At 36.4% G+C, this 27,999-nt stretch overlaps 2 protein-coding genes across 3 annotated transcripts in view; one reads left to right on the forward strand and one right to left on the reverse strand.

The window, feature by feature from the left end:
- LOC126832949 (discoidin domain-containing receptor 2-like) overlaps positions 1-27,999 on the reverse strand; it is a 141,857-nt gene that overhangs the window by 60,587 nt on the left and 53,271 nt on the right. For both annotated transcript variants that reach the window (XM_050564010.1, XM_050564009.1), the window contains exon 3: positions 9,847-10,058. In XM_050564010.1, the coding sequence (XP_050419967.1) occupies positions 9,847-9,946 (100 nt within the window). In that variant the 5' untranslated portion in view covers positions 9,947-10,058. The remainder of the gene's footprint in view (positions 1-9,846; positions 10,059-27,999) is intronic.
- The window catches only part of LOC126832950 (myrosinase 1-like), a 129,995-nt gene that overhangs the window by 7,280 nt on the left and 94,716 nt on the right, over positions 1-27,999 (forward strand). The gene's annotated exons all lie outside the window — the stretch shown is intronic.

A 27,999-nucleotide genomic window follows, 5' to 3' on the forward strand; every position in this document is an offset into this window, starting at 1 on the left:
CGCATCGAGTAATATAATAACGCTTTACCGATGATAGTTACAGTTTTAATGGAGAAAAGTCACAATATTTAAGCTCTCCGTCAGACCAGAGGAATCACAAGGCGTATTCTATGATCTCTTCTTCTTATTCATCATCTTCGCCTTACACTCACAATTACATGGGGTCAGCCATAGTGTATTCTATGGAATAAACTATTAATTAATAACTTTAATTTATAAATGTATACATTTATAAATGATTGCAACTGTGTTTTGTAATAATATATTAAAACCTAATTTTACCGAAATCCTAAACCCTCATTAGAGGCATTACTTAATTCGCTATAATTGACTGTCATCTTATTTTGTACAATCTAACTAAACATTAAGCTTTAGGAAAATTTTAATCTAGACTGACAGTTCTTTGCAATTATCATTTATAAAAGTAAGTTTTTAGAATTATTTAATATTGAAATAAACTATAATTAGCCAGAAATTGTTTATTCATTAGTTGGCAGCCGTGGTTAATGCGAGTTTGGTTATAACTGGTATGTCTTTTATTTCCAGAAGCTTAAATCATATTATGGGCATAGCATAACACGTTGCTAACCGAGTAGCGCCTCGACTTATACCATACATCCTTATACGCTCGTTAAATAAACAAAACAACACCATAAGACGTTATTTTATTGTTTCAACACATCACTAATGCCGGAGCGCACAAATTAACAACCAATGACTTTGCGAGCTATAAAATGAACAGTTTGGCGAACAAGTTTAAAATTAATTCAATTTCACGAGTTTTCGGTAAACACCTCGAGTTTGAGTACATGTTATATTAGCTTACCTATACAAGTACTGGCGAATGGCTGCTACCTGTGTACCTACTGTTTGCGCTCTAACCAAATTGCTAAAATTCGAACGGGGTCCCCGAGCGCAGAGCCCTGGTGGTATAAGTTGTTTCCCAAACACTCGCCTTTCAGCACACAAGCCCGTCGCGGTCTCCAACCTAGTTCGACGGTACTTAATCCCACGGCCGTGTATATATACAGCGACCCAGCGCGGCCTAGAAGTTTTACATAATGTTATATACGCAGGAAACACACTGGAGAATAAAACAGGCAAAGTCTGCTTGCACGTGGATTTCACTAAATACATGTTGTACTATATGGTAGGCCGAGGGTCGATGAATATGTATGAGCTGGTGACCGCAACGATGCGTTCTCTCGGGATGCTCATTTGGGAAAAAGTTGGTTGCAAACGGCGACAACGACTTGTCAGCCGACAATGTAGTCTTACCCAAAGACCGATTAGCTTCCGAAAATCCTAATAATACCGTTCTTAAACACATACATACGAGTGCACGGAGAGAATGCAAAAAAAAAAAAAGGAACAATTCGACAGAGCAAATTAATTAAATAATTACATTACAGTGATTGCGACCGGAAAATTAAATCAACGGAATCGGAGCATATAAAAATCAGAGAGTACACTTCTCTGCTGTAAATTTAATAAAACGCGTTTAGGTAAAACGGGTTAAAAAAAAACCTAAAGTAATTACATTATTCCTCAACTGGGTGGGTTAAATAAATGTATGAATAAAATAATTAGAATTTAATTTACTTTTTTCATGAAGATTATCCGATAAGTGACAATATGGCCATCATAGTAACAAATTGCATTTTAGTTTTACTAATTAAAAACAAACTGCTATTGTATATAACCGCTACCTACCGTCATCGTCGGTCTTATCACAGCACAGACATAAACGGAGTGAGTAAATGAAATCTAAAGTTGTTTCTTTTTATCAATTACTACTGTCGGCAACAGATACGGGCGATTGCTATGATTTTTCTCGGCAAAATTACCGAAATCGCGTTTGTTATCTTTGCGACTTTCTCTGTTTTTTGTTAACACAGCGTGCCCCTATCGCCGTCGCCGAAGCGCGCGGGTAAAACGGCCATTGTTGTCGGCGTAAACCGAGTTTTGCGGAGAAAAATTAATAATTTAACCCTTCGGGCGAGTCGCGTACGCCTTGACGGTTACAATAACCGCTAGATGCAAAGGCCCGGAAAGGGGAGGGTACTTTATGATCGATTCGGCAGTACACAGGGAGGAGGCTGAATTTTCAATTTTTGGAATGCGCCCTCGGTGCCTCGGGTCGGGGTTTTTTAATACCTCATATTAAACAATATTTGCCCAAAGTCGCGTGCTTAATAACACATTATTAATATTATATTATGCAAAAAAATACAGGGAACGTCCCGAAGAGACCGTCGTTCCCCGTGCAGTATGGTATAAATCAGTTTTTAACGCTTTCCCGCCTGTGTCTAGCTATATAGCCTCTCTCTCTCTCTCTGTATACCTGCTGCACGCGATAACGCACCGCAGGGTCTCCTCCGTTGACTTGTCGGCTATAATAATAATAATAATATAACGGCGCTATGCTTGCAGCAGCAGCTGTTGCGTGGGAGAGTTATGTACACCGATTGACGTACGGCTCGCCGAGCGGAATAATGACGTGTATATGCCGATTTTGCAGCGCAGGTATTATCCTTGTTAAAAAAAAAAAATTATAATAAAAATGTACAACATCCGTCTATCCGGCGCGTCGTCGCCTCGGGACTTGACCGGAAAACCCGTGTCATATATACGGGCGGTCGGGGATGCATAATCAGAAAAGCTGCTCGCTAACGAGACACAATTAAACTTTGGTCTCTTTGTTTGTGTGCACGCCCTTTGGAGACCTGTCGAGTAGAGTGACCTCGCCGCGTATACACATGTAAACGCACAGATGAACTCTGTACGTGGATCGTTTCCGAGCGGAGAGAACACTTGTCGTCGACCACTGAAAGAGCACCACCGAAACCTAACCGTAATTAGCGCGCAACACTATGTCACAACGTGTGTTTGGGCCTAACACTCTTTTCTGAAAAAAAAAAAATCTATCTCCCGAGTTAGGTTCAGTTCAGAAGGATCACATTCAATGTAAACAAAGAAGTGACGTTTCAACCACACTATTTACACATCTTGCGATTACTCCCATTTGAGTAGATCGACAAGATGTGTAATCATTGTTATTGCAATACCATTTTACTTATATACTGGGGAAAACCTGGTCGCACTATCAGTCTTATGGCGCCGGCACTCGCCGGCCGTTCCATAACGGTTCGGACTTTGGTGTGCAATTTGCTATAACGAGTACCCATGTAAATTGCGGACCAAACATGCATGCACCGCCGCCGGCAACTGACAGACCTCCCGACATAATAGGTCGACATTACATTTCGCCGTACACAATAGAGGTTAATAATAATAATATTAATTACTGAGATAACGACAAAGGCTAATAGTAATAACCACGCGCTCGTGTACAGTTTACAAGTAGATAATAGCTTTTATTATTAAACAGAACAATATTATATATCGGAATTGGCCGTTGAAAACATTTGAGTGAACGTTTTTAAATATATATAACAATTATAATGTTTTAATAATTATGGATTATTTAATTTAAAATCTAAATTCCGTTTTTTATACAGTACGCACTATAGACAATGGTGACAATTACCGAAAAATTGTTTTCATGTTTAGATTTAGAGATTCGCGTTAATTTGTTGTGAATTATTTAATTGTTACCTGAAGATAAACAACATTAAATCACTTGTGCGAGCTCGTCGATTATCATTACAGATTTACAATACCAGTCCGACTGTTCATCCGTACTTATCTCGTAGCAAAAAAGCAATGTCGCACTCTCTCTTAGAACACAAAATCGGCGCATCGTCGACACTGAGATTTATGTCCTCTCCGAGCACACATTCGGTTAGTACATTCGTTCACCGGTTGTCACAGCGACGAGATCCCGCGTTAAGTAATGTACATTTTTCTTCGACGAAGCAACACACAGAGATACTGTTATTTTTCACGATTTTCACGGCATCGGCGGCTATTATATAGGAAACCGTTGGATCGGATGTGAGGGGGTTTTCCGGATCAGTTGGCGGCAACCGTTACTTAATGTTTAGCCCACACGGTTACGTTTTATTTAATGAGCCGCTCAACGGTGTAGATACACGGCCGAGACGATAATTCAGCTTTTGGAGGGTAAGGACAGACGGTAATGTACACACCGGGTTACTCGGACGAACTGTCACCGCTAAGGTATAATTATCGACGTTAATTAAAGAGACCGACTTCTCAATGGTAACGCGAGAAGAGTAAAGAGAAGGCCTTTAATTAAACCGTACACGGCTACTACTGTGCCGAAGGAAAATTGTCGCGTACGAGTGGCTTTGTAAGTGGAAAAAAACTCGAAGCACACACATAGTTGTATGGATTTATATAATATTGGATTCTAAAGAACTGATCTAAATTACTTTTACAGGAGTAAACCCGCTTCGTATACCGGAGCCGGTAAAATCGTAGAACACCACTGATTTTTGCCTTTGTGTTGCGCAACGTCATTATTTTTTTTACCGCCGACATCTCTTAAGTATAATATTAAGTATAAATTAATTAACGCGATGTGAAACAAGGCGCACGCTTCACTGAACTGACTGACATTGTATGCTGGCACTAGAATTCCTTTTAAACGAGTTTGTTTTCTGTAAAACGCGTTTAATCTTTATTAATTATTTAGAAGTTTTTTTTTACATAAATATATATGTATATATACGAGAGAAACGGATAAAAATCTTGTAAATGATGACAATTGCGCTTTATTATATTTTGATGAAATCGTATAAGACAATTCGAAGGTTAATTAATGTCAAATTATTGTTTTATTTTAACATTTTACGGCGGCTTTATACCAAATATTATTATAATAGGTACACATAATTATGGTGTAAGTAAATTTGTTAGCTCCATTCCTATAATTAAAGTTTTAGAGTAACGGCACCAGTGATTGGCACTACCCCAATTTTTAGCAATATAGTGTATCAGATAGAAGATATTTTATGCAAAATTCATTAAATATATATATTTGTACAACTCGTTAGATTTAGGGACATAAGTAAGCGGCAGTAATATAAAAATACTAGTACATGACGTATCTCAAGTAGGTACTAACTTTTATTTTTATAATTTCACATAATTTTAAGAATGCAACATTTGATTGTATAATATAATAGCCAGATATATTATTATTACATTATAGAAATAACGAGTACAGTTTTTAGATATTACAACGAAAACGTCTTTACCGTTTATTGTTTTTTAATCCCCTGACAAATTTCTTCGTGCAGTTAGTTTATCGATCAGAAAGCAAACCGCCCTTACCTTTACACTTTACAATTGTCATCTCTTACAACTTTTATGGGCGGTGTTTTTTCAAACATATTAACGCGAATTAGTTTGAAGTTGTTTGGCGAGGCTTCTTGAGACGCACCGTCAAAGACCAGCCTTTTGTCCTTAATGTGATGGAAACAGTATAGTTACAGTTATATGCAGTTAGTTTGGACAAGGTTAGAACTGATGATGATGATGATTAATATTAACAACTTTTGTCATGGTATATTATATTATTTTTGGTTACCTCGAATGGAAAGTTGAACGATATTGATTTACCGATCAAGTATATAAAACTAATAGGCGATTTGGCACGTCGACCGTTTGCGGACAATAGCGAACGACGACGACGACAAAATTGAGAAAGAAAATATTCTTGTTTGGGAATAACAAAAGGGACCAAAAGAAAAAACAACACTAATAATAATCATAAAATATTCTTGGTTGTTTTAAGTGAATTTCCCGGTATTTTTCATTTGGACCCACCCGTAATTTCCCTCGGGTTACTCACTTCGCTCCATCATTCCCCCACCTTCCGCCCACCCTTCGCGGTACTTCCACCCAGCTACCGTTTTTATAACCTGTCAAACTAAATTCACCGTTCCTAAAACTCGAGCACCGTCGCTTCAAAAGGAAAAAAAAAAATGTTTATTTATCAAATATAAATGGCCACCGAGTGGCTGGTTCTGATACGAAGCGTATTTAATATTTAAACAGGCAGCTCACGGTAACTTTTTGAATTATTCTGTTTTTTTTTTTTTACTCCCTATGGGTTAAAAAAAATATATATATTTTTTAAAACATTGTACCGATGTCGTCGTAATGAAATAGCGTCTAATATAATATTTTTCGAATGCGTTCTTGTCAAAAATGACATTTCACTAACCGAGCCGTACAATATTGAAATGTATACAATATTTGTACACGATTCCATAATTGCTACGAATAATATAGTGGGAAATATAACGTTAAGGTTCAACAAAAGCGGCATATTATAATACTTTGTCGAGCATAATTATTTAAAACTATTTAGGAACACTCGAGTGTACAAGCGCCGTCTTGGCTCGACTCCAAAGTACGAACTTTTTATCCCGAACAACAAGTCATGCCCCACAAACTAGTAAGGTTATTTGTGCAGACTGTAGTAGACTCTGTCACGGTTCCGACCGAATTGTTTACGTTCAGCTTATTAGTATGAGCAATTAAAAAATAAAAATCATTACGGCCTTTTATTATTTTCACAGACAACGCAAAGGGCGGCACCGCACGACTAAACCTTGTTTTTCTTGATCTTATTTTATATTGTCTGGTTCCGCTATGTAAATATTCTTGTAGTTTTTTTTTTTTTAATGTTAGAATAAGAAAAAAAACCGTTTCTGGTTTCGACATAAGCGTGCGTTTGCTCGCGGTCGTGTCGGGTCAAACGCAAAAGTTTTCATTTGTAGCCAAAAAGTTTTCGTGGGCGAACGGAGGAGTAAAGTAATTGTTACTTTGACCGTTAAGAAAGTACTACTACGGTATACATATATACACCATACTGGTTTATTTCACGCTCAAGGAGTTTTCGTCTCAGCGGACCGCGCGCACCCTAAGCATCGGGGTAATCGCATTTCACTAAACCACACACACACAAGAGTCGCCCCACCGACTGAGTTTGTGTGTGTGTATGGTTTTTACAGCAAATAGCCACCGAATGGATTCAGTCGGATACACGGTTGCACTACACTTATGTACACACACACACAACCTAACCTAACCGTGAAAACCCAAAAGAGAATACCGTACGGTAAACGTCGTCCGATCGATCACCCTTTGTTTTAATTTTTTTTTTTGTTTCTGCAGTCTCCTATACAATATAATATGTGATTGTTACTGTATACACATACACATGCACATAAAAGGTCGTTCGGCAGAGACACGTTTGAACTTTGACCGATCGATAAACTTTGGTGCGGTCGTGCCTGTTGTTCTGTCGTCCCCTCGTGCGAACGTCTCCAGGGCCCAGCTGCGTCTTCTCTCGGGGTTGAAATATAAAGAGCGAAGGGTAAATCTAAAAAAAAAAGAAACCGACGGGGGAGAAGACGGCTACGGGAACGGCTAGAGCGAGAATAGAAAAAAAAAACGAGAAAGACAGAGAGTAGAAATAAAAAGGAAGTAAAAAAAAAAAAAAAAAGTACTCTTTTCCACACGACCGGTCTCCGATCAAAACGATACCGTTAACTAAACGTAACGGTTTCTTTTTTTCGTGGAAAAAAAAAATGTTTTTACGGCTTAAAAAGCGTGATAGTCCTTAAGGCTTACATAAAAAATAAAATGATTTTTCGATAAAGCGAACAATCGAGTTTGTAGTCATTTCTGTGATAGCCATCCAACACGTCGGCCGTTACGCTCTAAACGGTCGAATTCCACGTCTTAATAACCCTTTCGAATACGTTCAATGACAGCTATAACGAAACAGTGTTTTTTTTTTTTTTAACCGTTAAAAAACCCCAATGCACTCTACACGACTTGTGTCGTGACCGAGCCATGTTACTGTTAAATATGATTGACAATGGTGCAGTTATTTAATAAATAAATTCCTTATAACATTGTCGACCTTTGATGGATGAATATTTCTTTTTTTGTTGTTATTTTAATTACCGTAATCGTCAGTGGGAATAACTCAGAGCATTTGTATAAAAACAAGCGTACAGATTTTATACTCTTTTTAAGTGGTTTTTTTTTTTTTAAATGACTACACCATAACCGAATACCCGCCTAATAAATTTCATTTGACCTAACTTGTCCCGCTCGATTACAAAAGCACAATACAAACATTTAACATCTTCAAGGGTAATCCGCCTCTTTTTCATTTATAATGATCTTGAAAATATTTTCATATTAAAAAAGGGAGAGTTAACAATTGGGTACTACAATCCGTTATGAAGTCGGTTATATTAAGTTTTATATTACAAAAAAAAAAAACCCTACAATAAGGTTGTGCCGCATACCAGAAAATCCTGAGTACACAAACAAAACAATTTTGCGAGCATATTATACTTATTAAAATCATACATAATATTTTGACTATGGAAGAGAGGAAAATAAAATTATTATTTTTTACAGATAAACAATAATATAGATTTTAATATTTACAGAGAATACAAAATTATTATTAGCATTGCGAGATTTAAAGTGCTTTTGATTTTAATCCAAATAGTTTTTCATAAAATACATTTGCTCATACAAGTTACATTTACTACATTTTTTTTTTTTTACGTTTTTTCCACCCCATCTTCGAAAAGAGAGATATAGCATTGTCGTTGGACGAACAATGTAATTAAACAAAATATAGACAACTATGTTGCCCATTGTGTTGTTTGTCGGTGACATGGTATAACGAACGAGTGAGACGTTTTGTTCGCATCGCTTTGGTGTACCCGTTTTGCCTACTCGACTCGCCGCGTCCGTTTCTTTTTCCGCTCAAGATGTTTTTCAGTACCTTCGGCCGTTTCTACCACCTACTTACCATCACTGTCGCCGAGTCGTTCCGACATTAGCATAATGAAAGGTGAGATGGGCGTGGTGAAATTAAATCCCGTCATTTATAATATTATATTATGCCTTTTGTAACGGACATCCTACCGACACAAATGACGTCGCCCGAGTGTTTCCGGCCTTTGAAATAATTTATCTAATAAATATACACGTGCATATTTCTAACCGCCAAACGTCGTTAAAAGCTACTTTTAATCACCAACATCCTTTCCGTCCATTAAGGGTGAAGTATAATAATAATTAAGAAAAATGTTGATGATATATAAAACTATGGAAGCGAAGGTTTTTTTTAACCACTATTTCTACGGTTTTTTTTTTTTTGAGAAATAATAATTACAACGGTGTTATGTTCTTCCTTTGCGCCCTAATAAAGTATAAAAAAAAAAAACGCTCATTTTGTTTTAACATTTACCAAATGTTGTATATTTTTTTCTTTAACGCGAGCATAACGCTCAATGCCAAATAACGCTGCGTTAATTTTCTAAAATATACATTTGAGTATATTTTCGGTTAACTTTAATTAGTACAAAAGGGAATAACATTAAATATACACGGTATTTGAATTCATACACAGTTATTCCGAGAAAATTCTACGGTAGGACTCGGATCCTTTTATTCACAACATGTTAATGTATTACAACATTTTTAATTTTAAAAAAATTTAAGATTTATTATAAGTAGGATATTTCTATCTCAGACAGCAATAAGTACAAAATTATTATTTTTAAATACTATGAAAATCCAAGAATATGTCCACGTTATTTTAAAAATAAAATTGTTTTGTGCTGTCTTGGATAAAATTTGTTTTTTTAAATTTGTCCTTTTTTACAATTGATTAATTCCAACTTATCTTTAGCTATCTCATGGGTTCACCCGTGGAACTATATTGAACTATAACTATATTGAGATCAAACGAATTACACATTCTATTGAAAGTTAGCTTTAAACAGTTTAACTACACTATAGCAGTGAGACCACTGTGTTTAGGTGATAATTAATGGTAATATTATTATGTCTCGATTAAAGAGTATTACTTACCGGCTTTGGTGGGACTGGCGAAATGCAGCGTGAGCAAGTAGCACAGCCAACAGATGAACGTTTTGCGTGATAGCTGTGTCATTGCGGACCGTTCGTCCATCACCTGAGAACCATCTCACGTTTCTTTCAAGTCAAACGAACGTTCGGTTTGGGCTTTGTGTCTTGTTTTCAATACCAAGTCGTGGCCGTGCAAAGATCGCTTGGTTTCATATCTGAAATGATGTAACAATAATACAAATAAATACAACGTTTATTGCTTAAAAATGTAATAGTGTTGTCGATACCGTTCCTATCAGAATAAGCAATACAAAATACATTATAGCAATCGCACACGTTTGAAGGTACTTAAAACCAACACAATAAAACGGTATGGCTGTGTGACAAAACGACTACATAACTTTAGAAATCTCTCATCGAGCTTATAATTATTTTTATGGTAAACTGAACGTTAAGTCATTGCAGTAAAAGTTTCAGAACGTTACTGCTTGCACCTTCGTACCGGATACGCTTTACCTGTTGAAAAGTCGTATTACCACGATGCATAATAGGTGTTTTATATGTTATACTCTATAGCATATACATATGGTGGGTATCAAGGTGTTCGTGGAAAACGGTAATGAGACTGTTGTCGCCGTCTCCAAACGTCTTTTCCGCTAATAAACTATATAAAATAACGCCACTATTTAATTGTTATATTATTGTAGTATACATAAGCAAATTTATTGAGAACCGACCGGGATTTAATTGCTGCGCAAAATTATAACTTTGAAACCTTTGTTATTAAAACTCTTTACCTCTTCTCTGTATCAGCTGCCTGCCCGCGTGTACACACTCATACACAAATAAGGCGCGATCATAAAGCAATTAAAAGTTTTGCCGCCGCCATTTGCAGTACTGCATGAAACGCACGTGCGGACCAAATTCGTGTAATAACATACACGCTATGGCCGACAGGAAGGGAAAGAATGTCTCATTTACTGATCTGAATTAATTTCCTACCGACTTCAATGTACCTATAGTGAACAAATGTCGTAGAAGGAAAATATTGAGCGTTCGAGTTCGGTTGAAAATGTCTGACAAAACGGTAATTTTCTCATTTCTGCGATTGAAATGTTTCAAATCGATTTGACAACGATTGTTTCCCGCAATAACCAGCCGAGTTCAAAAGTGTTAAATCCAACGCACGTGCGATAATATTTAATCCGACCAGAACTCGCACAAACTCGGGAAATCGGCCGCCACACCGGGATTACGGTAAACAAGCATTTTTCTAGTCGAGTGGAAATCCCTATAACAGAGATCAATTGTAATGAAGTAAAATACATGCCACAGCAATGTATCCGTTTCAACGTTACACGGACTCTTGGGCGAAATTTTAGTCCCGACTGTTTAACATTCTATGGTCTACTAAAATGGAACCTAACTGGTTATGACCGCCCACTGAAGATACGTGCAACTTAAAAATGTCAGTGCTTGTTTGCCAAAAGTTCTCGTTGACCCAAATCTTTTATCATAAAGATTATACGATTTATATGAGTGCGTGTTTAAAAGTTTTAAAGTAATATGAACAAGTCAAACTTGCGGGAAATCGGCTAAATAATTTTAGTCCTACATCGGTATTGTTTATTTGACCCGAGTAGGCTTTTGTTTGCAATCGACGATTATGATGTTACACACAGTGCCTTTGTTTACCAAAAGCGCTCGCCACAGCTTCGACGGGTCGTGACTATATTGAACAAAACGAATACAATAATTTCTCTGTTATTATGTAACACTTCCCTCTGGAATAGCTCTAAAGTTTTCTCTAATCATCATAAAAACTATCTTTCTAACTAACTATATTTCTTTCTGGAATTAGACAAGGTTTTTTTTAATAGGATATACACCAATTGCGCTCTGCCTCAGTTAAAACTATTGGAATATTAAAATTATGATTTTACCGACTTATTTTTGATCACCATCATTTATTTTATCTATGATTGCTATGCCGGGTTGAGAAATAAAAAAAAAGGCCCATGTAGACAACAATAAATACCTGAATGGATTGAAAGGGGTCCAGAAGTAAAACAATGAACCGTATTGTGCTTTTGTTACAGCCGGAGAGCACAGAGTTAGTGAAAAAAAAAAATAGAAGCTGCAAATATAACGTCCGTCAACGCTTAGTGTAGTTAACTTTTTTTTTGACATTATTAGTTTGTTACCAGTGACCAATGTCTACCGGTAGCTCTACGGCATGGATCCGAAAACAATATTCACATCTACCTATTCCTTGCACAACAACGCTGACACACAATATACAGTGTGTTCAATAAGCTTAAGTATAATAATAGTATTATATTGTGATAAATGAAAACGGAGGACAATGAAATTAACACCGTTGCCACTAACGATAGGCATAATGAAATTTATCGCAAACGACATTTTCATTAGAAAGGTTCAGCTTGTTGTTTTCGATTCTGATAGATTATTTTTATGTAAATGTATATAATATACATGATACGGCGTGTCGCTGTTATTGCTATGCTTATTGTCTGTCCACGTTTTCTTAATACCCGGGTCGACGTGCCGTCAACTAACAAGGAATAACGAGAAAAAACTGTTTCGAGAATAAAAGATATTATCAAACAAAGGACGAGCATAAGTAAAATTACTGTTTATTCGTTATATACTGTAAATGACAACGTTAAAGTCGAAAAATATTTAGTGAAACGTCAAGACCACCCACTGGATGTACTGACTTCTAACACTAAGCGTTTTAAAGCAAAAATGTAAATGTTTGTTGCCAACGTTCTCATTTTAATTATAGAAAACAGTATAAAGCGAATAAGAAGAAACGCCAAATACCTTTATGAAAATAACAAACCATTATTATTCCGAAAAGAGTATAATAATTACTCTTTGACTGTAACTATTACAGGTACTTACAGTACACCGTACAGACAATACAATAATAACGTTGATATGACTAAATACTTTTTCCAAGATTACCGAACGGTTTTGGTTCAATATGACAGCAAGCAAAACAGTACACGTCTTATTATATTGTGTACTTTTAAACCTATTGGAATTACCGTTGTATTGGTCGGCAAGACTACTGCGTACTAGAACTTTACAAACCCTATCATATTCTCAAATATTACATAACGTGTATATAAACAATATATAGCTGTATATTATTATATTAAATATACATAACAAATTGAACGAATACAAAAAAGGGTCGAGATAGAACTTAGGGGGGAAAACACACACACGCTAGTATTTTCTTCGGGTTGTTTTGCATTTATATGAATGCGTGCATTTTTTTTTTTTTCATTTTTCTTTCTACCTATTGGATTTCGGTACGTACAGCCGCTTTAAACCCGTAGACTGATTTTAAATCAATAACTCTATAGTGTGCAGCACAACATGACAGACCGCACGCCAAAGCGATCGAGGTGAAATTATAAATTATGCGTCGACACGTGGTGCTCAATGCTTTTTTACTCCTCTCCTTCTCCCATCCAAGCCACTAGCTTTCTCGGTGTTCCTCTATCAGATTTCTCATTACTTTCGGCCAAACGAAAGTGCTTCGCCGAGTTGTTTACTCGCTGAAACCTCCAAGCCAGCCAATTCCCCACACAGAAACCGAATACCCTTTAAGTGTAAACCATTACTTTTTAGACTCATCCCTCTGCCGTCTGCCGCTCGCTCTTAAAACAACAACACACAGGCTCTTGTGCAGCCACCGGTGTTTTATATTACTACACCGGTTATACATTTATATCCGACCACACATAAGACACTGTGCACCTCTTTAACTCCGAATCCGTTATAATTTAATTTAGGTATTGACAGATAAAATAAATATGATTTTACTGACACCGGGCTTATTCTCGTTCGCCTAAAAACAAAATATATATTATCGAGTCAGTCAACGTGTAAGCGACTTAAAGCCGATAAGATAAATCGATGCGAGCGGGGTCCTGTTGTAATTAAACAATGGCCAAGCCGAGTTTTATACCCGATCAAAAGACGACGGACGATGGTATAATCGGTTTTAAACACAATATTCGGCACGGGGTTAGGACGGAAAGCATCATTTTTTGGCGTCTTGCTGTGCACCGTAGGATTATGTGCGTTCATAACGGCCACGTGTCCACCGACAGCAGCTAGAACCGGCACGGTTGTAGGTGGAAGCTTTAACGGCCGGATAAACCAACGGCTACGAAGACGACCGACCAAGACGAGGGACGAGCATTACCCGTTCGGCGACGGGAGAGGGGAAGGTTTTGCGGGCAAACGACCCGGCGTAATATTATAATCCAGTGACATGACATAGCAATTAACCTGGCTCTCCGTGGGAAACTCCGACCCGCAGCCACAGTGCCCGCCGGCACCCTGCGTCTCGTCCCGTAGGGTCCATTCGGCTGGTGTTATCCTTTTTTTTCCACCCCCCCCCCTGTCATGCCCAACCGTATTCTTATCTTAAACGCTGCCGGCAGTCCGAGTAACGGTTTTTTTCCTCCCTGTCTTCATAACTAGTTTTACATACTCTGCGCACTAGCGTCCGTCCGTAGGCGTAGTGCCCGGGTCGACGAGGAAACAATAATTTGTTTTAGGTAAACGCGTTGCTACCATTATTATTGTAATTATATGAATATTTGATATTTTGCCATAACGGCAATAATTATTTTACGCTGAACCGAGTATAATGGTAGATGGTGTATACCTTTCACCCGTGGGTCGGTGATGTACCTATATATTTTCATCTAAAACGGGGTAAATAAATAATCCAAAACAGAATAATATGTTAATGAGTAATGTTTCATAACGGCCAAAACAAACAACAATACTTACTACATATTCGGCTGGTAATACGGTTTACAATAGCCGGACTATACCACGCGTAACTGTAATATTGTCCGATGAATTATTATTATGTTGAAATCGGAGTGGTTTACAGGTAGGTATATATTGTGTAATAAATTCTCCACAAACTTGAACAGGGTTGTGGGTTTTTTTTTATAAATTCGCTATGTATAATTTCCGGTTCGTAGTTAGAATTTTCGCACACAACAGATTGTGTAAAAACAATGTATAACATGTATTAGGTTAATACCATTAGTTTTATTGTAAGCATAGGTTAAGTTAGGTAAAGTAAAACGTTTTTATTGTACGATGCGCGAAGGCCGAACGAAAAATAAAACATAATATATACTGTTTAGGCAAGTGTTTATAATGATTTTAGATTTTAACTATAGAAATACAATTGTAATTCTAAAAACCACTGGACTTCGGATATATCATATATAAATCAAATAAATGATGATCCTATAGTAGATACAAAATAAAGACAACCCACGTTGGTCTTGCGATAAGAGATTGAAGTTTAATTTCGTACGTCGCGTGTCCGCGTTTAAGTTTTTCGAGATAACATTTTGATTTTTTTTTAGAGCTCGGGATTTTATAGCGCGCCGAATAGAATATATTTATATTTAATGCGGCGGAATGTTATCTATTTGGAGAATAAAAAAAAAAAACGAGAAAAGCCGACGTGCGAGTAACTTACGCCATAAGCCATTAAAAAGTGGTATACACAATATGTGTGCAGAGTGTATATATATATTTCCACGTACGCAGGAAATTTATGAGCCCCCAAACCGAGAAACTAAATGAATTACATTACGGCAGAATATAGACTGTTTTTCAGTAATACATTTTTTACACTTAAAAAGCTATTCCGGCGCTGACCGATATCAATTTATTAAAAATGGCGGTTATAAAAAAAAAGAATAACGCGACTTTTAGGATTTACACCACCGGCTATATTTCTGATTTCCCTCGAACGCGCATTCTTAACAACTACATTGTGTGTGCGCCAAACAGTAAAGAGGTTACAACTTAACCGGCTGCTCGTGTATTTGGAACAGACAATATATGCTATTCCATTTTCAAAGTCGCCGTTACCTGTTATAATATAATTAATCGTATACTGTATATTATACAATTAGGAGTAACAACCGAATGAACAACCGGTGTTCTCTTTACTCATTGCGAGGTACTTGAGTAAGTACTGTGTAGACTGTAGTGCATTAAAATGGGGCGAGATAATGATATTGTATACAATAATAGTATTATAATATACGAACTACGCTTGGGTAAGAGTTGTGCATCGACCGTTATTCCGTCTTCGCTGCGTGCGTGCGGGGACGACGATTGATATTGTTTCATTTGTATAGTAGCACTCGGCACGGGGAAAGGTTTCCCGTTCGGAATTATTAGCGTACACAACTTCCGGAATGCATATAATATGCAGTGCGGACTCGGTGTGATAATATATTGTTTTCGGACGTTTTTGCCGAGGGGGGAGGACAAAAACGTGATCCGGGTATAAATTGTAAATATTAATTTTCCTCGTCGTCGGCGCACTTTTGCGTTTTTTTTTCCATTCCGTCTCAGCTTACGGCGGCCACGGGCAAAGCAAAAAAACCAACATCGATCCCCTCGACATCGGTCCCAGATGATTGCCACGCGTTACAATAATCGTGGCCCGCCACTGTTACCTGCGCTCGCCTACTAGTACAAGTATAAGAAGCGCCGAAAATACAGCACAGAGTGAAGTATGATGCCGGCTGCTGCTAAAACTGCGCACGATTTTGTTCCTCCCCTTTTGGGATCAAAAAAAAAAAAAAAAAATAGGGAAAGGGGTGCTGCACACCGGCTTAAACAGTCGGCACGCGTTTTATACACTTGTGTGTTATATGTATGCTCAGTTATCGATCACATGACGTGCAGTTGTACCACGCACCTTGGCTCGACGGCCGTCGATTTTCCGATCCAGACACTTTGTGAAATTTCTTAAAAAAAAAAAACTTACAAACGCGAAATGTATTTTTGTCCCGTCAAATCAGTACAGAATAATGAAACGCGTAACTACTACAAACACGCTAGCCTGTATATGTATTGTATTGTATTACAAGTATGATTTTCAAGTATGTGAAGTTGGCCTGTCAAATCAACGTCGTTTAACAAAAAGAGCAAAGTAACCGAAAAGCTTTTTGTAAATATCGAGAAACTTTTAAGCCGAGATTATTATTTTACCCCGTGTAATGCTAAAGACATCTGTATAGTAACATTTTAAGTTTGTTATACTTCAATTCACAAGCAGCTGTACGGGCTCAGTGTAAACGCGCTTCTAAAAGCACATAATAAGTTAGGTGTTTTCTCAGACAACAGCTCCTTTGCCGGCCAACGTGTACCCCATAAGAAGTGTAACGGCAGATAAAAAAAAAACTAATCGTTTCCGTGTGGTTGTATTTGTCCCTGCGGTCGATATGTGTGTAGTAGGTCGCGATTAATTTTAATCAGTTTGTTCGGCGACGAGCGTGGAATTCCAAAGTAAGCGAAAAATACGGGCTACGTGACTTTGCGACCACAGACACGGCAACAGGGAAAAGCACTAGGAGCTATATTAAGGTTCCACCGACACCGCAGCCAGAAGATATGCGTTGGCCGTGATAAGAGGAAGAAGGAAGGGAACGTCGAGTGTGCGCCTTTTAAAAACCGCCTTTTTGGCGGCGGCGGCGGCGGCGGTCGGTAAGTGATTCAAGCGGCAACCCCATTTAAACGGCGTTTAAAGGCGAAATAGGTTTTCGCCTTTTGCACAAGTTTTTATTTGCAACTTGCCATCATATCCCGGGACTTTGGTGGCAAGCGAAATAGCACGTGACGAAAATTCGCCATTTTTCATCTTACACGCACTCGCGCCCGTCTTCGCCCGCGCCCCCCGGTTGTCATATTGTACCTTTTACCGTGCACGGTTCGCCACTCTGCCGGCGGTACGATAAACTTTCAATTTTTGCCCCGGCAAACATCTAAGAAAAGTTAGCCGTTCACATGCCCTCGCGAGCCTAGCCGACCACCGACGTCGCACGTCATGCACGACGGCAAAGAGCGTATTATTATGCCGACCGCAATCTAATTTGTCCGGCCCACGGGGACAGGGTATTGATATGGTTCTCTGGCGTCTCCGAGTTGAGACCTGAATTATCTTACTCGTGTATACCTACCGACAAATAGCTTTTGAAACAATACGTTTTACCCACCGCCGAGAGTACAATGTATACTAACTGGACACGGGAACTTTGGGTGGGGGTGTGCTACTGTGCTTTTAGTACTGTACTGTTAGCATCCCTTAAACTGTATAATATGTACGTTTTGTACGCATCAAGGAATTGTGCGAAGATATGGAGATTTAATAATATTTTCGTCATTTTAAAAGCCCCCGCTTTTTTTTTTTTTGTAGTGAAACTGCGTCGATACCATTAAATTGTGTTATAATGCGAGCCACGTTGATTAAAGCAAACGATACCGCAGGCTATTCGTGTGTAACACAATGCGATTGTAATTTTGGAATTATTTTTTTTTTTTTTTTATGAAAACCTAATAAAATGTAATTCGATTCGACGGTATTTTATAACGCATCGACCGAGTAACGCGATGATATTTTATTACCTATTCGATACACCTCAACTGTTCGGTACGTTTTTATATTTTGTTGCCGTCCGTGAAAGGGGGAGAAATAAATTAAATTTACAAACACTCCATGAATTTGTTCCTCGCGCCCAATACTCGGATTATCCGGTGCTCTGCGAAAATCCATAAATCGTACATGTGCACACTACAATTCCACCCTTCCGAAACTTCCATTGGAATATATTATATATTATCATACATGCTTTCAATTTATGGGTATTTTATATTATTAGGCGGTATTTTTCTATATTAAATCCTATACACACACATATATATATATATATCATATTGTTATACTTAGACATAGCATTCGTCCTGTCACGATGCGCTAGTATGGAAATTATTCACTGCAATAAATTGCAAATACGTCTAATCGCGGAGTGCAAAATACACGATATTAAGAAAACCACTCCGAATAGCTATCCGGCGTCGTATCCTTATGAAACACCAACATTTAGTCATTCACGTTTCCGTGACGAAATTAAAAAAATTAATTTACAACCGATTCGAACAGAGTTTGAAACTGTTTTCATAATATATCTATATAATATATATATATATAGGTACATCGTTTCTATATTGTCGTCAACCCATGTCTTCCAACAACGTTACACAGTGTACAAAACAAGTATATTATAATATTATTAAACATATATTAACTAGCATACGCAGTGTACATTCTTGTACGTCCTTTGTTGTTGTATCGAACTAAACGGCCGTATATAAATTATATTAGTCAAGAGTATTCAATTAAGAATGTAATGAAAATATAAGTGCTCTTCACTTTGGAGGATCTGCTCGGGTAATTAATCATCCGTGCATAAGTTATTTCGCATAAAAACCATGTAATATTAAGAAGTGATATTGAAGTTATTAATTCACCACGCGCATACATTTTAACATTTGGCTTCGGCTGAAAATTATTAGCAGACACCATAATAATATACTATACGGCAGTGGTCTTAGCGGAAACCCGGTCCATTAAAGGGTCGTAAAAGTAAAACTTATGGGACACGAGGCGAACTAATGAAATAAGCTTGGCCGTTCTTCGAACACGGCCCGTGATCCCACTTGAAAATCTCTTGCTAAGCCGTTAATGGTTTCTGTCTCGGTATAGTGATGTCGGTAGTGCTGGTATCCATTATATACATACATACATGGTGGTGGTGGTGGTGGGAAAAAAAATAGAGTTCGTCTAGCAAAAACTAATTTCCACGGACGCGGCCAAAGCGCATTGGTCATCAGCGACTCAAAAGCTCTTTAAACACAACCACCACCGCCGCCGCGCCGTACCGCATTGATGGTTTTTATTTTTGTTTTTCTTCTCTTGAGTCTTGAGGGACTACCGATGTATTTAAAAACAAATTCTCATCCGCTTATAGTCGAACGAGCTCGTTCTATTACCAGATTAACTAGAGGTCGGTGCTAGAGGCTTACGGCGTATTGTACAAGCCGTTTTCGAGTAGTATAATATTAGGACGGTAGAATAGAGTACTTTTCATTATAGACTTCTCGGTTGTGTGCCCGATATACTTATACAGTTAGCCGAATCGCATTTATACTGTTCCATAACCGATTTTCACTATCCAGAATTGTATATCACACTGAATTCCAATTTCCGCACTTTCAATAGGAGCTACTACAAGCAACTATATAGCGCATCGCACTGTCCACGCAAAGCAAACAGCTGTTGCGCGACGAGGATCGAGGACCGTCTTGTCTTTTCGTACGCCCGTTAATGCATCAAGTCCAGACTCGTGTCGACGACACAATACTATTATCATGTGTTATCAGCAAAAGTGCCGAATTTTCTGCCGTCGCCCAGCTGAACGTGGGAGCCAACAACCGTGTACGAGTGTGGGTCTGCTGGAAATTGAATGACCATTTTGCCCACTCGCAGTCCGCGCTAATGGCTTTTAAACGACCGGCAACAAATTCGTCACGAAATTGATTTATATCCTGCGAGTGCCTGTTGCGGATTTTTTTTTTTTTTTGCTACTCCGAGAGCAATCCAAGACTTTCGTTAAACCGTTCGGAATGCCATGCCGTTGCAATGCGGAAAGGCCGCATGTTTGGAGGAGGAGAGGGCGTGCAAGGGATATGCTCTGCTAATTAACGCGAGCTGGCCGTCCGGACCTTATCCAAGCACGGCGGCGGCACATATTTTTCTTGTCAGACCGTCGTCGTCGGATCTCGCCGCCGCACTATCTACTTGACAAACCGTTTGCGATTCCGAGTCGTTTATATAATTTCCCTTATCGCCGGCCAAAAACGTCGGATCACGCGCACAATACGCTGTGGCGTATATAATTTTCAGATTTTTTTTTCCTCCTGTTTTTCACAACTGCAAAACCCGCCTTATGGCGTTGACCGCCGCGGTTGTGCCGGCCAAGTGAATCCGCTGTATTCGATTCGGTATTGAGCAAAGACACAGATAAAACGCCACGGCTTTGTCGATTCCGAACTCGGACTTTTCCGGCCAGAAAGTTAAACGTTATCACACAACACCGGTGTCTTTGTTTCTTTTCTTTTCATTTTAGTTTTTTCCGAAACATTTGTTTTATATTCATACGCCGCAGTTGCGTTGAACGTGTCACCTTGCGCCCAACAAGTAAGTGCAATTATTCATTTTGCCATTTTTTCCCTCCACGTCGCCGGTAAATAATGTTCTTTATTTTTTTTTATTTTTCTCCCTCTCCTCTCCCGTCGCAATCTCAAGACACCGCCGACCATGCGTAAACACACAACAGGTAGGTTGAATGCGGCGCAAACAAAAGGGATGCTGAGGTAAAACAATGGCAGATAAAAAAGCTCATAAAAACTAACTGGCCTCGGGTAAAACGTTTCCGTCAGTGACGCAATATTATTATTTTATACGGGCCAGCTCGCAAGCGCGATTTTCGGTATTGCAATATAACACGAGTGCGACACAGACCGCTCCGGCAGAGGAACGGTTTTATTAAAGTTTGAAATCCACCTAAGAAAACGTGTCAACAAAAAAATATGTATACTATATACATACGTATTATTAAAACGACAATAATAAATAAAAAAATAAGGCGGGCAAATACGGTACAGGTGAAAGCACGGGGTATATCAATAACAATATTATTACCATGTGAACGGTACAGTTTGTGTTGTGGTCGGGCAAGGGTAAGGGATGCGAGATAATGTATACTATTTCATCATGGTTCAAACGCCCACAGAAATACATATATATATATATACCTGCTAAAGGTATGTGTAATAGCGGAATCCCATGTATGTAAACTTCCAGTGTTTAATGAAGTACAACGAAACGTATTGCTTGCCGCCGATGGTCGGGTTGGGCAACGGAAACGCTTTTTCTCAAAGTAGAAAAAAAAACGACCGGAAAATTCAATAACGCTGATCGGGTTTGCGATTTTAATAAATTAAATTACGTGGCACGAATGTCGTTTATTTATTATTATTACTTGTGTTTTTTATTACCGTTGCGATAGTATTAGTTTTAGAATGATGTGATTTGTTTTGTGTTTCTTAAGTCACGATAACTGTTTTTCCTATAGACCTATTAGGAACGTTGTTTATAGAATATGATATTTTAGGCGTGTCCCTGTCCAAAAACTACCTCAAACCCAAATTTTGACAACACCCTCTACCCTTCTCGAGGGTGGGAACATGATCATCATTTTTCACGTTTTCACGTTTGCGTTTAAACCCTACCAACGGTTTCTGTATACTATTAAACAATAATAATAATATGGTGATGTAAAAACATACAACTACCTAATGAATAATTATTTAAATTGAACTGTCTGGATTTTCAATTTAACGAAAGGTGATAAGTAAAAAAAATGATCATATTGAATTTTTTTTCATTTTTTTTTTTTTAAGTATTTTGAAAAATTCAATTTGAGTTACTTAGAATGACTTGTGCTCAGATGGTTTTACGAAAATAACCCGTTGCGTTGTGGGTGTTTACCGCGAAACCCTTTTGACACGCTGTAAAGCCTTACATAAGGACTTATATCAATTACCCTGGACCGCGTGGGTAATTTTCGACCCCGTGGTGTTTTTAAACGGCACGGAAAAGCGGGTGTTATTGACAAGTGACAGACCCTTTTGAGTAAACTTTCGCACTGCGTTTTGTTTGCGTTCGCAGTGTTTTCAATTTGGACTGGGCTATGTACAAAGGGTTCGTGATCGATGGGTTGGAAAACCCGACAACAACGTGTGTCCGACTAGGGACGAGACAGTCGGCGGGGAAGAATATTACCGAAGAGCAAAAATAATAGTACCATTAAACGGTCGAGTCAATTTGCCCACGGACGTCGAAAGTTTGTCATTCACTTTGCAATAGAAATAATACCATTATAATATTATACTATATTATATTCGCATCCCAGGATTCATAAATGGATATTGATCATTCGATTATGCACACTATAATGGCATTAATTAGTTCACCTATGATACAATTGGGGTTATTAGTAGATTTCTTATTAACAACTTTTCGCATGTTAAACCAGGATCGGACTGAAATGGTCCTGGCTTAACAGGCAAATTTAAAGGCGACCCACAAAAGTAAAATTGCTATTTTATTTATTTACCATGGAGCCATTGTCCATTTTGAAAACCCATACTTGGTCAAATACATGTCCAGTGTTAAAAACTAAAACATGGCCATTAATAAACCCACCGTACATTTTTATAATATTGTGTTGGGTTTTATATTATTGTTCATATATTTCATATTAGAGACCCTCAGTTCCAGTATTTATTTTTTTAGTTTACACAATAGTTTATTAGAACTATAATTACATTTCTTTTTTGACAAATTGATGTTTTTGTGTATAGGTTTTGATGAATTACTTGTGATATAAACTGTCTTTGACCATCTGTCTTATAAACCAATAACTCATTATATATACCTGTTTACTATATAAACCTATCCTATTTTTTTTTTCAATAATATTATATTGTAGTAATCATAATAATGTTAATACTTCAAGTGCGTATCATTGCGGACCAATAATTCGGGTAGTAATGAAAAAATAAATTAACAACGACATGGATTTAATTTACTGGTAACCATAATAGTATAATGGTTTTAAAAAAGTCTTTAATAAAAGTCAGCGTAGTATAAAAGATCAGCATGATTACTGTGCTTAATACATATTTTACTGTGCTTGGTTTGCACTGTCATGATTTGAACCTTTTATCCGCAGATTCGCATCGAAGCGTTTTTTTTAATGTGATTTTATCACTTACAGTTACAATAATGCCTGTAGAGCTGTGACCTCCTCATCCTCTACTATGCTCAGTTCTCACTGTACGGGCTTTTGCTTTATTAGTTTATACATTATTTATTATTGTGTTCTAAATAATAGAATTTTATGGCATGAAAAAATTACAGCATCCTGTGATTGATAGATAACACCTATCTATCAATGACTACTATAGTTTATTGTTCAGTCTCGTATGTATAATTATAAATTATATATTATATAAATATTTAGTTAAAATACAAGCTCATATTTTAATAGACAAGCAATACATATCTGATAGTTCGTTTAAACTCTCAAAACTACACAATATTACGTTAAATTAAAAAGGAGAAAAATGAATTTTCTATTCATTTTCCGGCCGTGTATCTTATTAATTACCTTTTGTAGTTTTGGTAATAACGCCAACGCACATATTCCTATGGTAATCGCAAGTATATATTTGGTTTAAACATTTTATATTCTTGTATTATTTAACCGCACAAGTAAATACCTAGTAATGCAGTTTAACAGCAGTTTTAACTCGCTGTGGTTTTGTCTGTTACGTTTTTGTAGAATACTATGACATTATTTACTATACGTTATATTGTATGAGTACTACATTAGTATCTTATTTAATATTTCTTTTAAATGATTACAACAGAAATATTTTTATCAACACAGCGTGATTATTGAAAATTTTAAAAGTTATCTCGAATAATTATATTTTTATAATATTCGTTGATATAAAAATTACATTAAAAAAAAATGAATTGTTATTTAAAACTCACGAAACCTGTTGCAAAATAGAGACACAGGTATATTCATGGGAAGAGAATTCCCACAAATAGACGTGGCCTGATCATATTACTATTATCTCAATGTTTGCATTGATACTTAGCTTAGTATTAATTATATTTATTTTTTCCAGGGTAAGTATTGGTTAAACGTGACAGAGTTTCGTCCGTGTAACAGGACTTACGACTACTTGATAAAATTCGATTTGTACACGCAAAAGTTATCTGAGTTTTCAAGACTTGTGCTAGGTAACGTTACACACAAAATTCCATTTGATGATTCCCTAAAGGTGAGTTAATTTTTTAATAAATTAACTTCTAACATTGGCGTACGCAAAATGTATACTGTTTCTCAATTACCTATACCTACTAACTTGTTGATAGGTTTTGGTTCAATTGGGAACATACGACTCAATCGGATTATGGAAACAAAATACACACGTGTTTCGTATGAAAAAAGTATGTTCAGATTTAAAGGCATTATTTGGAGAGATAGTTTGGAAGAATTTCACCGATAGCTTCAATTTGAATAATAATTGTCCTTTACAAAAGGTGCGTGTTAATTTTTCGAGTCACTATACTTTGTTAAGTTTAATACATTTATGCTTAAGAATCCTGGCCCTATACAAACGACTTGTTTTCCAAATCTGTAATTAATTTTGCATCAATTCATATGCGATAATTAATATTTATATCGGAAGCCAATGAAGAAAATACATTGGATCATGAAAATGTACTATGAGCTGGTTTTTTGTTTCTTATCAACTAATTCTTTTTGGTTTTAGATTTCATAAATTCCCTTTCCCCCACTTTAATTTTCTTCTTTTCATACACAATGTCTGGACTGACAAACTTGTGGTTGATGTGGATGGGCAACATATTTCCATTCTATTCAGAAAAATGCCTCACCATTTAAAATCAAAGTTTCTGTCATACAGGGTACATATGTCATTCGAGATCTACGAAAGGTAATGGCCTGTTTTTACGCGTTTCTGTATTATGGGAGGGGGGCACCTATGAACTTTTTTTTTTATATCGATGGAAGGGAAATGGGAATTTTCTAACAAAAGCTTATAGAAACTATTCTTGCATTAAATACCAAAAACTATTTTTTTCTTTCCAACAAACCGACGGAGATCAATTCTGGTTAATTAAAACACAACTTATTTAATTCAATTCGGTCAAGTAGTTTTCGAGAAATTATTTATCAAAAACCTCTAAAAACGCATGCAAAGCTACCTCAGTGTCAGACTTCTTTGGTAAAATTTAATAAAAGAGTTTTGATGAAAGAATTTTAAGTTCATGATTGTAATACACGATGCCAATAATTATTTTTTATCTTTTTACAGGGGTTTTATAAGTCAGTGGGGTTTAATACAGCTTTATTCAAAGAAACTAATCTCCCAGATGTATTCTTTTATGGTTCATACATTATGCAATATATATTATTGGATAACAAAGACAAGGTTGTTAGTTGTTCGCTAATAAATGTTGGAGTAATGCCTTATCCAGCTATGTCCAGACATATCACGCATTAAAAAGTAGCTTATAAGCATTACCTCCATCGCCAGTATCTGATTCAAGCAAATAAGTTAAAAGAAAAAGAAAAGTTTTAACATATTGTAATTTTTGAGTTAAAATCTATAATGAGATAAGCTAATATAATTTCACTTGTAAACAAATAATTTGATTTTTCTTTTCTATTTATCCTAATGTAACATAATAAAAATCTTGCTACAATGTAGTATAGGACGTTCGCCAAAACAAAAATGTCGTTGCAAACACAATATTTGCAACAATACATCAATTATATGTTTAATGAGTTAAGTCAGTTATGTAAAAAGTCAAATTGTCTAATGCCCGTATGCACAGTCCTAATGCTATGCTATATTACATATCATTGCTTAAATATCCCATAACCAATTTTATGGCAGCACATAAAGTATGTTTTGCACAGACAATAATTATGTATTCCATAGTTATGTAATAGTTAATGGGATTCTTACCGTTTTTATCAATGTTGCTATGTTCATATCAGTAAAAAAAGTTGAGATAACAAGTGATGGTAATTTGTTTATTAAACTTCAATTTAAAATGTTATAACTATAACATTTAATTTGAAACTTGAAACTAAATAAATTATAAAAACATCCTAATTCCTAACAGTACAGACAACAGACACAACTTTGTAAATATAATTATGAATTTTGTTCTGTTATGTGTTCTGAGTGATAAAATAGAATAATACTTATTGATTTTATTATAGCTTTATGGACATGCATATTCTATACATATACAAGGCGATTCTTTTATCATGGGCCACTCAATATCTCGTAGGGTTTCATAAGAAATTACATTTTTTTCCATATTGTTTTTATACAATGTGATTTCAATTTTTAAAAAAATTTTTCCCCCGTCCCAACTTAGTTTTCTCGATAGCAACTTATGAACTTTAAGTGGTAACGCACAGATTTCTTTAATTTTTGAAATTGAGAATAATGTACTAAACATTTTTACTGGTCCATAACCAGTTTCGGATAACTATTTTTAAAGTTATTAAAGTTTCAATTTAGGACAGGAGGGAAGGTCGAGTGTAGTATTATTTTTATCTGCGCGCACTTTCCAACCGCACTTCCCCTCCCATCCTAACTTTTAAACTCTTGTAACATTAAAACTTTATGTGTCCGTTAGTCACCCAACTATATCATAAGTACGACTATGCAACGAGAAATTGTTAACAATCACATAAATGACCAATACATAAGTACTATGGGCCCGATAAATTGACTGTGCATTCATGCATAAGTCAATAAATTTTTTTTTAATACCCCATCAAATAAAAAGTATACAATTGGAGGTTCGTTATGATCAGAATACAAAAAAAAACACGGTGACATAAGTACTGCCTTACAATTATGTTGAAAATAGAATTACTACAATTAGTAAAAAAAATAGTTATTGCTGCAATTAAGTTTAAATAATATCTAGCTGTTTTATTGTCCAAAATTTAACCTTCTAATTTTATTATAGTTATTAGTAATGACTATGACAGGAACAACATGTAGTTTATAAAAATGTTGGCCTACGTAGCTTCTCATGAAGCTGGTATCAGATATTCGTAAAAATTGCATTCTACAGAATCATAGTAAGTATACACATATTTTTGCTGGTGCGTTGTAAAACTTAATTTAAAATGATTTTTGTATTCGATTTTCGAAAATTACTGTTATTGATTACACTTTTGAGTTGTTGTAAAAGTGCCAACGCGCAAATTCAAATGTTCGTAAGTACTAATTTTTTTTAAACACACGAGTTATTATACGAAATTGCTTAAATTATAACTGTCTTAATATGATATCAGATTAATCTGTAATTCTATTTAAATAATAATTCAAAAGAATTTCAATGATATTGAATTTCTATTATAATAGGCGTTTTTCGGGCAATGGTCCGAATAGTAAAATAGAGGTGTAAAAAAGAGCTAAACCAAATATTATTTTTTATTTAACAAAAAAGTTATTTTATTTGCTTTTTCATAAAAGTAATAATATTATAAATTGTATATTTGTAAAATAAACGAGCTTAAATTTTTG

This window comes from Adelges cooleyi, unplaced genomic scaffold (genome assembly GCF_023614345.1).
Source record: "Adelges cooleyi isolate 19-005CV unplaced genomic scaffold, UGA_ACOO_1.1 ACOO_flye_CR_arks_rails_tigmint_CR_PRNA_167, whole genome shotgun sequence".
NCBI classification, from domain to species: domain Eukaryota; kingdom Metazoa; phylum Arthropoda; class Insecta; order Hemiptera; family Adelgidae; genus Adelges; species Adelges cooleyi.